Source organism: Equus caballus, chromosome 13, assembly GCF_041296265.1.
Source record: "Equus caballus isolate H_3958 breed thoroughbred chromosome 13, TB-T2T, whole genome shotgun sequence".
Classification (NCBI taxonomy): Eukaryota; Metazoa; Chordata; class Mammalia; order Perissodactyla; family Equidae; genus Equus; species Equus caballus.
Window position 1 is genome coordinate 34,489,196 of NC_091696.1, and position 17,552 is coordinate 34,506,747.

General features: G+C 42.5%; 1 protein-coding gene across 2 annotated transcripts in view; it reads right to left on the reverse strand.

Moving 5' to 3' along the window:
- Positions 1-17,552, reverse strand: part of PRKCB (protein kinase C beta) — a 304,436-nt gene that overhangs the window by 90,021 nt on the left and 196,863 nt on the right. For both annotated transcript variants that reach the window (XM_023616107.2, XM_023616108.2), the window contains exons 6-7: positions 7,075-7,231; positions 5,522-5,656 (exon numbers count right to left, since the gene is read on the reverse strand). In XM_023616107.2, the coding sequence (XP_023471875.1) occupies positions 5,522-5,656; positions 7,075-7,231 (292 nt within the window). The remainder of the gene's footprint in view (positions 1-5,521; positions 5,657-7,074; positions 7,232-17,552) is intronic.

Consider the following 17,552-nt stretch of genomic DNA (forward strand, 5'->3'; position numbering starts at 1 on the left):
ATGACATAATTACCACTGATTATCTTCAAATGATGAAAAGAGGCACAGAAAGGCAAAGTAACTTACCCAACGGTACACAGCTAGGAAGGGGTACAGCAGAAATTCTAACCCAGGAAGCCTGATTCCAAAACCTTAGGTATATTTTTTTTGTAATAAGACCAAAATGTCTTTATTAGTAATAACAAAAGAAAGCTTAAAGAAACATAATTTTAAGGTAACAACGATTTAAGATAATAGTTGTCTGTTCAGAAGGAGAAAAAATGAAATAGGAAAGAAAAAAAACTTGAGAAACAAAAGCATCAGGAGAGAAACGTGGCAATTAAGACCATAAACGTTGAAATATCTCCCTAACAAAACGAAGAGAAGACTTTCAGATTCAAGTTTGTGTTTTTTAATCCAACAACATGCCCCTTGTTATACAAGACGTAAGGACTTAGAAAGATTACACAGAACGGCCAAGCCTCCTCCAGGCGAGAAGTGTCCATCACTCTGCACCCCAGAGGACGGGTTAAAGGTAGCCCAGATCTCCTCATGCCTCGGCTCCCTCACTTAGAGCAGGAAAGAAAGTCCCTCCAAGGCCCCCATGGGGTCTGCCAAGCTGCCCTCACCCTGCACGTCCTCACCCCGCTGCGCCCCACTTCACTGATGCAGCTCTGGCCACACAGGCCGCTTCACTGCTCCTCAAACTTGCCAGGCACATGCCTGCCTCAGGGCCTTTGCTCTTGCTGTTTTCTCCATCTGGAACAATCTCTCCCTAGACTTCCATGAGGTTCACTCCCTCACCCCCTCAGGTCTTTGCTATAAGTCCTTTCCAGCGAGTCCTTTCCTGAGGTCTCTGAGGAGTCGGGACCCACCATCCCCCAGCAGGCCCATGCCCATTGGTTTACTTCTCTCTAAGCATTTATCAGCCTCAGACATGCTATTTTTCACTATTTCTTTTTGTCCATTTTTAAAGTTTTGTTTATTCTCCAAATAAAAAGAAAATCCATGAGGCCAAGGATTCTTGTCTGTTTTGCTCACTAGAGTCTCCTCAGGACACAGGTTCTCACCTGTATTCACTGAAGGAATGAAAGAGGCCAGCAACAGGCAAGGTCACAGGCAGAAATATTAACCGCCAAAAACACAAGTTTATGTTGATAGAAGAAGTCACTTTTAAAAAGAAGCCTTTTTAAAAAACTGTTTTGAAGAGTTATGTGACCAATAATGATGTCACATACATATTAACACAAAAATCATTAGAAATGAAAGGAAATTTTCGAAAAAAGATTTTACTAGGAGAACATTAAGAAGCACTAGACACGTAGGTCAGATCAAGCAAACAGAAAGAAAATACAAAGACATAAAAGATCCAGACATTATAATAAGATGGAATTAATAGACCTTAAAATGTATCTCCTAAAAATAGTAAATATAATGTTTTTATTGAAGTGTCCACAGAACGTTTAGCAACAGTGAGCATATACTAAGCTAAATTGCAAAAAAAGAAAGAAAAGTACACAGGTCACATTATCTAATACTAATACTGTCATTTAACATTAATAACAAAAATGTAAACCAAAAGCTAATACTAGACGTTAAAAAATATACCTCGATAAAAGCATGTTAGAAAGGAAATTAAAAATACAACTATAGACCTTGAGTAAGCAGCAGAAGTTAGACTATGACATATCAAAACTTGGAGGAAATATTTATTTCCTCAAATGCTTGCTCATTATTTTTAAAGAGTAGAGTAAGTTAAAAGCAGAAAAATAAGTGAGCAAAATATTCAACTGAAATTCAAAGGAAACCACAAAATAAACCAACAGAAAAAGAGAAAACAGAAACCCAGAACTAATATACACATCCCAAAGTTAATTCTTTGGAGAAAAAGAAACAACGGCAATAGAACAGATGAACCTCTGGAAAACAAGGGGAGAGAAAGGACACAGCAAAAATAAATAAAATTAGAAACAAAGAAGAGGATTTGCCAACAGACACAGAGCTGGCGGCAAAGCAGCAGACGAGGGGCCTGAGGCTGACGCACGACGTCTGGGAGCTTTCACAGCTGCCTCTGCTGTTTCTGCCACGTGGTCTTCAATTATAGCCCAAGAGAAGAGCTCAAGCCCTTCCAGAGGAAACTGAGTCTCAGAGAGGGGATGTCATTACCCAAGATCACTTTAACATGGGCTTAAAAGAATTCCTGGGACAAAAATCCAATTTCTAGAATGTGGTCCAGTTAGAGTGAAGACAGCATTGTTGATGTCTTGACCCTGAATCTGAAGAAGACTTTTATCCGCCAAATCTGAAGAGGGCTTTTATTTTGCAAAAGCTCCCTCCCAACCTTTATTTTATCAACCTCACAACTATCCTAAGAGGTGGATGGGGATGCTGTAATTATCCCTGATGAATGGAGTCATCTCTGCTGAGAAGGCTACAGGAGGTGAAGTGACTCACCTGAGGGCACCGAGCGTCCATCCAGTCAGAAGAGGCAAGGTCAAAGCCTTTCTATCTAGCCTCTAGGCCTCTGCCAACTCCGGTAGGAGGAGGCAGAAAGGGATGTGCGTGTGCTTAGGCTCTGGCATCACAGAGACCTGGACCCAAACTCCAGTGCTGTCACGAGCTGTGTGTCCCTAACACATTGTTTAACTACTCTGATCCTGGGAACAATGCTCCACCCAGAATTGCTGGAGGAATTAAAGAATGATGTAAGTGTAAATGTGGTAATCTTTTGGACTTATTCCTGATGGCCCATCCCTTACACCAAGCTGTTTTGTCCTCCCTGCCCTCTGTTGTCTGTTTCAAGGCAGTAGACAAGGCAGGTGTGGGACTAGGAAGAAGAACATGGCACCTGAGGAAGAGCGTCCTGCCCTTTAGGGCCTGGAGAACCACGGGAAGAAGGGAGAGAATAGGGTGAAAGCAGAGGGGGTTTGCCCCCTCCTCTTTGCAGCTCTGGGCAGAGACCTACGTTGGAGGGCCCCAGCATCACAGCCCCAGCTGGAGGGAGGAGGAATGGATGGAGGACTGGTTTTCCAGGCAGGAGGCTCAAAAACCAGGGGTCATGGAAGTGCTGAGTGGGGTGGGGCCTGGCAGTGGCCTGGGGTTGGGACAAAGAGGGCACTATATGGAGGGACCTCACAACCAGAGGCAAGAGGCAAGGCCCTGGGACTCCAGCAGGAAGCCAGAATGATGTCCCAAAGCTGGGACCTATCCCGCCTCAGTGGGCACTGGTTCGGGGACCAGGCAAGATCGGCCACTCTGTAGCAGTGAAGACCAGAAGATGCCACATGCAGTGAAAGGTCCCCTTTTCGTTGGCCACCATGAGGTCACAAAACTGCATAAGAAAGTCTAGGTCCATTATAGAAAATAAAGAAGCTGTAATTTTTCTGCACGTCGGATTAGTGCTGTATGGCTGTGTGACTCCGAAACACCTGGAAAGTGATCAGCCAGCACCTGGTATCTAGTAAGAGTCAATAAGTGGTTGCTGTTGTTATTATAATTGTTATTATTATGTTCTCTCCTGTCTCATTTATACCCCCTGGGGATCCTGCATTCTTTCTGTTTAACCTCTTTACACTTGACTGAAACAGGAAGGAACGTGCGATCTGTGAGTGGTGATGGCTGGAGCATGCAAAGGCAAATCATCCATATGTTAAGAAAAATTATCCAAAACTTCAGAAAAAGGCAAAAAGTTGACAGTGTGACCTTTTATGTCACGCTAGAGCATTTTCAAATTAGTTGTCTCCTTCCTCGCCATAATATTACTTATTATTCACAATCCAGTAGAACCCAGATGGTCTCCCAACTCTGCAAAGATAGATGTTAACTTTGAGAAAACCAAGGTGAGATTTTGCTCTCCAGTCTGGAAGACAAGATTTAACCTCCAAGGCTGTGATTTCATTGCCCTGTTTAGCAGCCAGTTATATTTCCAACTTAGCAAAGTTATCTCAACATTCCTTTGTCTACTGACACACAAATATCAGTTTCTCAAACCTTTGGCATCAACTATTCATCTTCCTGGTTTCCTCGTTTGTGAGCTAAGGAAAACTGTGACAAATGCTCATTATCTATTCTAAGAGAATTATGTTTTTAACCATTTGTGAATTGTGCTTTCACACACATTATTATTTTTTTTTTTACACTCAACTTCCATCCTCCTTCACGTCTCACAGCATATTGTCACTGATTAGTTATTTGTGTCATTTCTTCCTCAAGGTTTCTCTTCTCTTTCCAGAAGCTAAGTGCCAAGGCATGTCCGTCTTATAGTTGATGTATCTCAAGTGACTACAATGGAGTCGACACAACACATATCTGAATAAAAGCCTACGATAAATATGGAGGAGACACAAGGAAGGGGTAAGATGAGCAATGGGAGGAACGTGTGGTTCTGATGACACATCCTCTTTCTGGCTCAACCAGTTTGATTTTTTTGTTTGTTTTGTTTTGTTTCGTCAGGAAGATTGGCCCTGAGCTAACATCTGTTGCCAATCTTCCTCTTTTTGCTTCAGGAAGATTGTCACTGAGCTAACATCTGCACCAATCTTCCTCTATTTTACATGGGATGCCGCCACAGCGTGGCTCAAACAGTGGTGCTAGGTCCGTGCCAGGGATCTGAACCTGTGAACCCTGGGCCGCCAAAGTGTAGTGTGTGAAACCAACCACTACGCCACCAGGCTGGCCCTCAACCAGTTTTTTATTTTCTTTCACTTGTAACTGAAAAAGCCTTGAGTGATACCATCAGAAATGAGACAATTTCTCTTGAAGAGATAAGAGCAGCCCCTAATCCCCATTTCTCCCAAAGTTATAGTGCCAGGCTGGACTATCTATTCTGACTCCTTTACTTAGAAAACTGTGAAGCAAACAGTTGCCAAGGGGGTTGACCCTGCCTTTTTGTTGGGAATATTGGGCAAGGATTTTTTACTGTAAGAAGTGAGCAAAGGGCAAAAACTCCAGAACAAAGGAGACATTGCAAATGACCATGACAGCAACTCCCCAGCACCTTTGTGGTCAGGCTGGGTGAGCACTCCCAATGAAGGAGCATCTTCATAAGGAGTTGAACTCTGACAGTGGGTTGCACTTATCTTTTGGGTAAAATGTGAGAGCCACTTTAGTGCCCATGGGGCCAGTCAAGTTATATAATTGTGTAAAGTCGGGCAGATGTAAGACAATAGGGGGTGGGAGGGACCGTGGCAAATAGAAAACCCACGTCCTGTCTGGAAGGGGCATTAACTATGCAACTCTTCTCCATTGTTCTCAACTGCTCCTTCTAGGCCAGGTGTGCCCAGATATTTCTCGCTTTTCAAGCCAGAAGTCCAGATTTTTATAGGAAATGTCCTGATTTTTTAAAATATTGGTGACTAATTCTTTTTTCTTTTTTTAGTCCAAGGACCAAATAAAACATATCATGAGGCAGACCCAATCTACCAGGCATCGCTCTGTGACTCCGCTTTAGCATTTCACTTTCAGGACAAAAAGGAATACATACTTGATCTCATGTTTGATGGATCAAGCTATATCATAGCTTTGAAAGCAATATCTTCCTTACCAGCCATCAACACCAGCTTTCTGCAATTCAGAAATCCCAAACGACAAAGATCCCATGAAGTCATTCCTGCTGGTCAGATCCCAATCCCAAATCTCTACAGACAGTCTCCTGTCTTTGTCCGATTCTTTCAGCTGGCTGCAAAGAGAAAAAAGAGAAGTCAGTGCAGGTTATAGTGATTTCTCCTGCCAATGAAACGTACAAGAGGACAAGGCCCAGAGGTAGGAATTTTTAAAGATTACAAGCTGTTGCAAGATACAAATTCAGTTTGCATCCCAGGCGAGCTCCCCAGGGAGTGAGAGCTTTCCTGTTTGACAGCCTGTGGCTTAAACAAGCAGAGGACCTAGGCCAGCTCCGACAGGAACAGTTCTAAATACTTCTGTTGTCTTATGTCTTTATGGGGTTCGTGGTGTTCAGGAAATCCTATTGAGACAGTCACTATAAGAAATATGAATGTCAGTTACATAACCATGTGAGTGTTTGCACACGTGTGGATTAGGAGGAGGCTGAGGAAACGTATGGAGGAAAGAGTCTTGTGGATGTCGATCTGGGGGAAATCGTCTGTTCTAAGGCATGTCTTTGACTGAGGCTGAGATGGGCCCCAGTTTTGCTCTGAGGGAAGAAAGAGGGGATGGGGCTAATAGAAGGAATCATGCTTTTGGCCCATAGTCTCTGGAGTCAGACTGTCGGAGGTTGAAGCCCCCTCCACCCCGTATTTGTTGTGGGACTCTGAGCATGTTCTTTAATCTCTTTAAGCCTCACTGGTGAAATGGGGATCAAACGACTAATGAAAGAATACAGTGCTTGTTATACATAGTATACACTCAGTAAATACTGGCTGATATAACTAACACTTGTTGGCCCAGATGCATCAAAAAGTGACGCCAGGGGCTGGCCCAGTGGCATAGTGGTTGCGTTCACATGCTCTGCTTCAGTTGCCCAGGGTTCATGGGTTGGGATCCCAGATGTGGAGTACACACTGTTCATCAATCCATGCTGTGGCGGCGTCCCACAGACAAAATATAGGAAGGCTGGCAACAGATGTTAGCTCAGGGCCAATCTTCCTCACCAAAACCAAAACCAAAACCAAAACCAAAAAAAGTGACCCCAGGTTCTTGGAGCACTGGCCAGGGAAGACCCTCCATGGCAGCTGGCAGAGAGCTCCCAGCGGGCAGCTGGCCCAGCATTATCCATAATGCCCTAGAGAGGTTATCCCCACACCCTATGGGTTATGTCCCACTGGATGCTGAGACCCAGAGCCTCTCCCACAACTTGCCTTCACCTAGCAACAAATCACACTGTTTTCTATCCCACCCACCCTCCCACACCACAGACATTCTCAACTCTATTAAAGAAAAAAAGTTCCAATTTTTATTTGGCTTGCAATGCAAAAATGCAGATGGAAGGGGAGGAAGGGAAGGAAGGAAGGAGGGAGGGAGGAAGGGAGAGAGGGAAGGAGGGAAGGCAACAGAGGCTAGGAGAGAAACTCCGTGATCCCAGGTGGCCCACAATCCAACCTCCACCACCCATGCTGAGCTGCAAGAATTTTCACTTACAATCTAAACGTCTCATTCCACTCAGGGTTGAGGGAGCACTTGATGGTTTTGGTCTTCTGCTTGCTCTCACTTTTGGGGTCAGGAATCAGTTTCAGTTTCACGTAAGGATCTGACAAGCCATTGGGATCCATAGGTACAAGGTTTTTAGCATCTCTTACTAAAAGAATAAAAAGCAGTTTCAGGATTAATAGCCCCTAAAATGTGTAAGCACCAACCAGTGATGGCTGTTGAACCGGTAGAGGGGTCCTTGGCAGCACACCTAGTTAATGGGAATTTTTAATTTATTAACACCAATATTTAGAAGCATACAAAGTGAGATAAACTGCCAAGATGGAGACTCTGCTCTATATTGGTTTAAAATTGATTTCTGACTTTCATATTGCTCTGCCTCCAAGATTAACTGTAAGTTCTCTAAGCTTGTTTTCCATAAAGCTTACAAGAAAGATGGGCTTCCTTCATTAAGTATAATGTCTTCAAGGTTCATCCATGTTGAATCAGTACTTCCTTTAAGGCTGAATAATATCACCTTGTCTGGATATATCAAATTTTGTTTATCCACTCATCAGCTGATCAATATTTGGGTTGTTCCCACTTTTTGGCTATTGTGACTAGTGTTGCTATGAACATTTGTGTATTCTGACACAATAAGTCACGTATTCTATGATTCCATTCAGATGAAACATCCAGAACAGGTAAGTCCATCAAGACAGAAAGCAGTTTCCAGGGGCTGGACGGAGCTGGGGGATGACAGTGATTACTTAACGGGCACATGGTTTCCTTTATAGGTGATGGAAGGTTTTTGGAACTAGATAGAGATGATGGTTGCATGTACAACACTGTGAACGTACTAAATGCCACTGAATTATAAAATGGTTAATGGTTAATTTTATCTTATGTGAATTTTACCTCAATTCAAAAAGAAAAAGCTGAAAGAGAAAGAAGGAGTTGCCCTCTAAATCAAGGTGCACCCATCTACCATGTACACCCCATAACCAGTACCCAGACAGCCCACAGAGAGAAGGTTGGAAAAATATTGGTATGTATTGTAGCTAGGCTCAACCCTCAATCAAGAACACCCTGGGTAAAGGAGTCTATAAGGCCAGTTTAGAGAAGGAAAGGAAGCAGAGGGTCAGCAGTGTAGATGCAACTAGCCATGGGAAGGATGAGATGGAACAAGGTAGCAGCCTGGAGAAACAGGAGAAAGTCAATTAGGAATCAATTCAAAAACCAGTAACGTAGGTAGCCACAGGAAGGAGACAAGAAAATGGGAGTTGTACAGATTTAAAGGATACAGTGCCAACCATCTCACTTATGAGAGAAAAATTCAAAGTAATATATTAGCAAATTGAATCAAGCTATCTGCCAGGTTAATATATAATGACTCCTACCAGGAATGCAAAGATGGTTCAACCTTAGAAAATTATTATTAAAATATTCATCATATTTATAGGTCAAAGGAAAAAAAAACATAGGATCATTGCAATTAGCTGGAAATAGCAGGGAATTTTCTTCACAGGACAAGGGTTATCTGAAATAATAGTAGCACAGTGAATGATAAATGCAATCCTATTAAAGTCAGGAACAAGTCAAAGATACACATTACCCTAGCCATTTGCAACATTTTTTCTAAGTGTTCCATAAGTGCAATAAGACAACAGAAACAGTTCTATACACTGATGGCAAGAAAAACAAATTAGAAGAAAGATTGGAAAGTAGGGACTAAAGCACTCTCTCAATTCCTGCAAACGTTGCTTCCACCCCATCATAGTCACCTCCACCTTGAGCTTATCATCCCAGAAATTACACCACTTTCTCAATCTCAGTTTCATGTACCCCACAACCCACAACCTTACACCACTTCCCATTCTTCCAGTTCATTAACTCTAGTACCCCACTGCAACAAGCCTTTCACCACCAATCAATCTATCGAGCCCAACACATTTTGTCTTCCTTCCCATTCCCTCCTGCCTTTACCCCATCCACCCCAGCTTAGATTTTATGGTGCATTATAATCACTCCCTCGAAAAAACCCTCAAGTCCCCTTCTTTCCATTTTACTTCTCTGACAAAACCCCATCCCTAATTAAATTAAAATATCTTCCTTTTATTATCCTACATCCAAGCAGCTGACCCTTGCTGGGGGGAAAAAACTGACTTGCCTAAGATCATACAGCTGGTAAGGGGTTGGAACTGAATAAATTAGATGAGAAAAGGGCTGCGTGGGCTGCCAGATGAGTGACAAGGGACCCCAGGATGCAAGTTGTAGTTTATGCTGCACTGACACTTTTCTGTACTCTAGCATATGGCACTTTCTTCCATTTATCCACAGATTGAATTCATGCTCCATCTCAGCTTGTAAGTTGCATCTCATTCTTGCATCAGAAACTTTTTTTTCACTTTTTTACGTTTTTAACTTTGGTTCAGTTCAACAAGCAAGTTCCTACTATGTGCTAGGCGTTCTGCTAGGCACTGGGGACACAGGGGAAAATATAAGATGTTGATCCTGTCCCACAAGAAATATATAAAACCAAATTTATATAAAGTATGGTTGATTTTTCATAAGACAGTAGCCAGGTCATATGGTGTAGTGGATACGAGACTATAAGATGCCAGCGTCTGCATCTTGCTTAGCAGTTACTTCATATTTTTGAACTCAATTTCTTAACCAATGAAGTGGAGATAATGCATACCTCATAGGGTTGTTACAAGAGTACAATTGGATAAAGAATACACATGTTTAGGGGCTGGCCCCATGGCCGAGTGGTTAAGTTTGCATGCTCCGCTTCAGCGGCCCAGGGTTTCACTGATCTGGATCCTGGGCATGGACATGGCACTGCTCATCAGGCCACGCTGAGGCGGCATCCCACATGCCACAAATAGAAGGACCCACAACTAAAATATACAACTATGTACTGGGGGGATTTGGGGAGAAAAAGCAGGGAAAAAAAAAAAAGACTGGCAACAGTTGTTAGCTCAGGTGCCAATCTTTAAAAAAAAAATGAATATACATGTTTAGCATAAAATGTGGCATCTAGGAAACAGTCAATAAATGCTAGCTATATTCCTGCTGTTTCATTATTATTATTAATATTCAGTTCCCTCTTTTACATTTGTTCATTTTTATGATGATGATGACAGCCATTTCTGAATGGACTGATATCAGACAGAACCACTTGTGGTTTTTCTTCTCGAGAATAATGCATTGACCATTCCAACCCTTCCCCAGGAGTGTCTCTCAAACCGCAGTGTGTGCTAAGAGTCACGCAGAGGGCTTGAGAGACACAGATTCCTGGGACCCATTCCCACAGATGGATTCTGATCCACCAGGTCTGGAGCGATACCTGCTCATTTGTTTTTCTAACAAGTTCTCAGGTGATGCTGAGGCTGCAGGTCCATGGAGCACACATTAAGTAAAGCTTTTCTAGATGATATAATTTCTTAAGATCCCCATGCATTTTCCCCACAGAATACAATCTCCAACATTATTTTCTCTTTTATTGAGCCTTCCAAGGAAAACAGCATGTGACAGTTTCTAGGCTGGGCTCTTCGAATGACACATCTATCACATAGTGAGCTGAATAAAAACACGATTTGAGACACTCTGAAGTGCCAGAAACTTGTCTGGTCGATTGGCAACACATATCATACACATATTGGCAAGTGGAAACAGTGCATCTTTCTTCTCTTTGCTAAGGCCACACTGCCCTTCCCCGTCCTTGAACTGACACCACAGGACAATCATCAGGAGAAGATTCTTCTCGTGTAAGTTTACGACTTCAGGGCTCTTTCAGAGTGCTCTTTGCAGGACAACTGTGTGGGACGCTTGAGCCAATCTTGCAACTAACGGTTTAAGAATGATCTCTCTTTGGGCATCTACTGCCCCTGAACCAAACATTCCTAAGTGGCGCCTGACTCCATCTCTCCCTCAGCCCTTATAGACTCTTTCTTATTCTTCTGTCCTTTTGGGTCTATCCTCTACTGAAGGGGCCAAGAATTTCTGTGGCAAGGAATGGAGTGGAATTGATTCTGGGACTGCTGGCATTCACGTCTCCAAGGGCTCTGGTTACTAAAACCATGGTATCATGAGCAGTTGACAGTAGCTGCAGGCTAAGACTCAAAGCCTGTCCCTCTTGAAGCTTTTCAGAGTAGAGTCATGTTTCTCAGCAGCAAGAGACCACATATGTATCGAGGAAGCAAATCTCTCTAGACCACACTTGGCGAGACTGACTTTGATTTTTCTTGATAAATGTTTCTTTACTATCTTTGTTGAAATTCAGCCAGCCCAGATGGTACAAAATGCTTTACACAAAGCAGAAATAGCAACCTTCCCCCCTGGTGGAAGACGGCTAAATGTACAGGAGAAAAACGTCCTGATCCAGGGAACGCTGCTTGCCTTGGAGTGAAGCCAGGTGGGGGGTAAGGTCTGGCTGTTTCCATCAAAGGGTCTTCAAAGCAAATGAGGCCTCTGCATTCTGGTAAAAGTTACTTAAAACAGTGCTGAATACATAAAAAGATAGCACTAATGTTAACTATTTTCCTAAGAATCATTCTTCACCAATAATTTTCCAACTGTTTTTTCTCCCCCAAAAATACAACTATCTATTGGAAAAGTCCGAATAATTTTGCTGCTTCAAAGCCTTTATCTCATATTGTGAGGATCATGGGGCGTCTCTTTATGAACTCCTCTTGAAGGAACTTTCTTCAACATCATGAGTCCTCACTTGTCCTCACTGTGTATCCTCAGAACAGTTATTCAAAGCAACACTCAGTAACATTCAGTTAGCTTTGAGGACGTTTGCAATAACAGAAAGTAGGAAATGACCTGAGCACCCATCAACAGGAGAAACGGTACATAATCCACAGCATATTCACACTGTCAAATACCAGGCACATGGTAATAAGACTTGGGTGTCTATATGCACCAACATGAAGAAGATAACAAGATGAAGATCAATGATTACAACATAACACCCTTTGTTTAAGAAAAAGGTCTGAGGACATCAGTGGTTCAGTAGATAATATCTAGATCTGGACGGTGGACTAGATAACAGCATTGGGTCAATGTTACATTTCCTGATTTGGATAATTATACTATGCATATGTAAGAGAAGGTCCTTGTTCTTGGGAAATAGACACTGAAGTATTTAGGGGCAAATGGGAACCATGACTCCAACTTACTCTCAGATGGCTCAGAAAAAAAAAGATACGCATATATTAAAATATTTAATAAAGAAGATGATAAACCAAATGGGGCAAAATATAAACAATTGGTAAATCAGGCAAAGAGTATACAGATGTGGCTTGTACTATTCTTGCAACTTTTCTGTAACTTTGAGATTATGTCAAAATAAAAGCTTTTAAAAAACAAGGCCCTTCCAAATCTTCAAGAGAAAAGTACAAAAAAATAAATTTTCTACAAGGTTATATAGGAATGTAAACATACAGAAAAGAGTCTGGAAAGATATAGCTAAAACTAACTTAAAATAATGATCACAGGGCTGGCTTGGTGGCACAGTGGTTAAGTTCTTGCGCTCTGCTTTGGCAGCTTGGGGTTCGCCGGTTCAGATCCTGGGCGCAGACCTACACATCGCTCATCAGGCCATGCTGTGGCGGCATCCCACACAGAAGAACTAGAAGGACTTACAACTAAAATATACAACTACGTACTGGGGCATTGGGCAGGGAAAAAAAATAATAAAATAGAATAAAATAATGATTACATCTGAGGAAGAGGAAGAGTTGTGGGCAAAAGAGACTTTAGCTGTATCTGTCACATTCTAAATTTATTGCAAAGAGAATGCATTCTTGTATTGATTGTGTTATTAAAACTAATTTTTTTAAAAAAACAATCCAGTTGCACATCTCCAGCCTCCAAGAATCCATTGCCCTGGCCTTCAAGGACCTCATCCTGTTCCCCAAAGGCTATAGAGCAATTGGGTCTGCAGAGAGTTGCTTAAAAACTCTTGGTGTGAATCACAGAACCCTTGGGGAACAGCGCACAGACTCTGGAGGACCACGCTGAGATCAGCGGGACACTGCCAGCACATACCCCAGGATCAAAGCAGGGTTGCAGGCCAAGAGACTAAACAGGTGAAAGATTTCAGAGCCACCAACCTATTTTCACTACCCTGCCACGCTCCTCTCTTTCTACTCCAGTGACTTCCTGGTGGCTGACAGGTTACCTCTGCCTTTTGCTAACCACAACTCTCTCCCCACCACCCTGCGACACCTTCTCAAGGTGGACGCTTCTTTAGCCCTTTGCTCTAAAGTCTACTCCTACATCTGTGTCCCTTTGACTCCTGTTTACTTATTACTTCTTCTAATTCCAGTGTTCACTGATGCTATGGCTTTCGTGAGCCTTGGATCCATCAGAATCCCCTTCCCACTCTTCTTAACTAGCCATCCCCTATGGCCTCAACTGATAGGTTCTGATTGCAAAGCAAGCAAACCCAGGGTCTTTGGGCAGCTCACACGCAGCATCTAAGTCATCCCGAGCACGTCCTGGCCAAGGGCTCCTAGAACAGCTGGCTTCCTGTCACTGCTGGCAGTGGTACAGTTATCACACATCTAATTAACTGTGTTGAGACAGACTTCCAGCTGGGACCGTCACAGTGTCTGTCTAGAAGAGAGCCTGTCAAGCCATGGCAAGTGAAACGATGGTGGGGAGCTAGCGCAGATGAGTCAGGAACCACGTTAGCAACAGTCGGACTTTGGAGTCAGACAAAACTGGGTTTGAATTCTACCTCTGCCATGACTCCCACTAACTGGGTGGTCTTAGTCAAAGACTTCTCTGAGCCTCAGTTCCCATCTCCGAAATGCTGATAAAACCACAGACAACTCTGTTGGATAATAACTAGGGTGACCATATACACTGGTTTGCCCAGCACAGCCTCAGTTTATCTCTGTTGTCCTTTGACTCTCAAAGGGTCCCAGTGCAGACAATAAATTATATGGTTACTCTAATTAAAGAGGATAACAGCATTAAAGCAGAATGTAAAGTACATGGCAGAGGCTCAACAAATGTTGATTTCCTTTCTCCTTTGAGAGAATTTAGATCAAGTTATATAACTATCAAGATCAATTTCAGGGCTAAAAGAGTATGCCTCCAATGTGATTTTCATACAAATGAACCTGGAGGAGTGTAAGAGAATGAGAGATGATCTGAAGCCAAATGTGATCAATCGACTTCTTCTCATGGCTTCCCCTCCATTACAATTCAGCCACCTGGAGTTTCACCCAGAATGGCACTTCCTCTGAACTCTCAAGTAATCTTTTATCCTTTTACTTCCCTACCCCCTTACACCAATATTTTGACTTCATCAAACCCTCTAATACCTCTACTCTTTCCTTTCATCATAAATGGACATTAAATTTTGTCAAACGCTTTTTCCACATCAATCAATAGGTTCATGTGTTTGCTTTTCTTCTGATTATTAACATGGCTGATTATATTAACTGATTTTTGATTATTGAACCAGCCTTGCATTCTCAGGATAAAACTCACTTGGTTGGAGTATATTACTCTTTTTATATATTTCTGGATTTGACTTGCCAATATTTTGTTGAAGATTTACATATTTATGTTCATAAGGGATATTTGTCTTTAGTTTTCTCATACTATTTTTGTCTGGTTTTGGTATCAGGGTAATGCTAGCCTCACAAAATAAGTTAGGAAGTGTTCTCTCTGCTTCTATTTTCTAGAAGAATCAGTGTTATTTTTTCTTCAAATGTTTGGTAGAATTCCACAACACATATATCATTTCAAGCCCTTCTTTACGTGGATTCCACAAATTTTGGTGTCATTTTCTTTCATGGGTTCAAAATATTTTTTAATTTTCCTGGAGACTTCCTCTTTGAACCATGGATTTAGAAGTCTGTTTTTTAATTTCCATATTTTCCCAGGGGCTCTACTCCCATTACTGAGCTTTAGAGAACAGTATATACAACTGTCTAGCAGAAATCTTGTAGGGGATATCCCATAAGTACATCAAATTCAACACGTCCGATAATGCTCATTATCTCCCTGGTCTCCCCCATCACCATGTCTGCTCCCCCTTTCAATGCCATTCTTGATGAGTGCTCAACCATCCACCCAACTGTCCACGTGAGAAATCCGGAAATCACCCCGGTCTCTTCACCCTGGTGCAATCTATGTGTGTACTGTTCCTTCTACCTCTTTACCATTTCACTGCACCTGAGCCCTTCTTACCATCCACGCTGCTACCACCTTCACAATAATAATTACATCATAGTGTTATTGCAATTACTTTATATTAAAGCCTGTAAAGTGCCTGGTATTGTCTTTGGCCGGTGAGTGAATAGTAAGCAGCAGTTACTCACATGGTTGTCGCTTCAGCTCTCATTTGTTTGCTCCTGGTGAAATTAAGATCCTCCTAGTTGGTTTCTTGCCTCCTGTCTTGTTCCATCCAGCCCTTCCTCCACTCCAAAGTAATCTTTCAAAAACTCACATACTGTCTAAACAAAACCCTCATAGTTTTAGAAAAATCTATTAACATTATTCACTATAAAACTAGGTCAAAGGAGAAAAATTCTATCATCTCAAAAAAATGACAAAAAGGCAAGTGACAAAATTCAGTAATCATTCTTTCTTTTAACTCTTAGAAAAATAGGACTAGATGGATGCTTTTCTTAGTATAATAAATATATCAAAGGCTTTCATCATGCTTACTGGTAAAAATCTAGAGACATTTCTATTTCCACTAAGGCCACAATCAAATCAAGAATGCCCACCATCACCACTATAATTTAACAACATTCTGGAAGTACCAACCAGTGCAATTACACAAAAGAAAAGTATTAAGAGGCTTAACTGTTGGAAAAGAAGAGACAAAATTAGCTACTATTGTCTGAACTGTATCTTAGAGAAATTCCTCAATAGTTCTGGCATGTGACTGACATTCTCTTTCTGGTTGACAGCCTTCATAAATCTTTCCCATTTTTAATCTCCTTGTCATTCAGTGGGAATTTGGAAAAAGGAGAAGTGAAATATATGGTCTCAGTTGAGCATGAATTACTTTTTTAATTAGAAAAGAAAGGTTACTCTAAATCTGAGAGAATTCTTTGCTTAATGGGAGGCCAGTCTTGTGTACATTATTCTTAACAAATTGTTATTGGATACAACTTGGATGCCCCAAGATGCAGTTGGCTGATTCCTCCAAGTTCTGAGTCTGTACATCACTGTCCAAACCATGCAACTCCCGTGGTCTGTACCTGGGTTCTCCTTGGAACCAGAACTCGGAAAGCTGGACAGCTCTATAAGCCATTAAACCCAGCTTAGTGGCATCTGTTCTCTACAGAGGTTTCTCTGCAATTCCTAGGGCTGCTCTACACCCAGTGACTCTATACCATCTCAACCCCAGAAGGCCAGAGAAGACTCCCCTCCCTAAGGAGGAGCTGGATTAGGCCCCCTTTGAGGTCTCACAAGCCTAGTCTCTTAACACCTGGCACTCCTCCACGGTGCAGCCAGTATCACCACCGGTCCCCCTGGGGATGCAGGGCATCCCCTCTTCAAACCAGCTTGAGAAAAAAAGGAATAAACTCTGCCTGCGTGAACATCTGATCCCCTCGGGCTGGCCCTGGGGTCTTTCCTTGTGCCTAGGACAGGTGGTTTGTGAGTAAGGCATCCAAAAAACAGCTTTATTTCTTGTTTGGAGACAACCTCATGCCTCAAGTCGAGAGAAAAGAAGGACAGACGAGGCTTCCAGCCTCTTGGTCCCCATCCTCAGGACGGGAACTATGACGGTGTGCTGAGTAAACACAGCAGAAGCACCAGGCGGGGGGCGTTCAGACCCTCAGCTGCAGTGGCTGCTGACATGGCTTTCGGCGCTGCTTCACAATGTGATTATTTCTAAAGATGTGACATAAATACTAACTTGGGGTCCCTGGAGCTGCAGAGTTGCTACTTGGCAGCTTAATTTGGACATTCAATCAAAACTATCTGTCGGCAGCTTTGTGCAGCCCAAGCAGCAAGGCCCAGAAGCCCCGAAATCTGCTAAGTGATGGGTTTAATTTCCAGAGGCTTGGGACAAAAGCCGCCCCAGCTCCGAGGAAGGCAGGCTTACCTCCCTTCTGTGGAGAAACAGTACATATTTTCTCATTTCTTCAATGGGCTCTCTGCTTTGATAGAAGAGCCCTATCTACATTAACCACATCACTGAATCATGAAATCCAACAGATTTTTTAAAACCTGACAGCCACATTCTCACACCATGTTCCCCAGGCAGTCAGAGGAAAGGGCTGTCATTTGAAGATAAGTTTTCTGTTTCTTCTACTGTCATATGGGGGTGATGAGGGAAGAAAACATCTGTTAGCAGGAGTCCCAACAGAGGAATGTTCTCCCTTATGTACTGTCAAACATCCTCAATGGCAAAGAAACACTAAAAGAAGGAGAATTTTCCTGCTGGACCCATTTATTCTAAATGGATGGATGAACAGATGTGTGGATGTATGTATCTATGG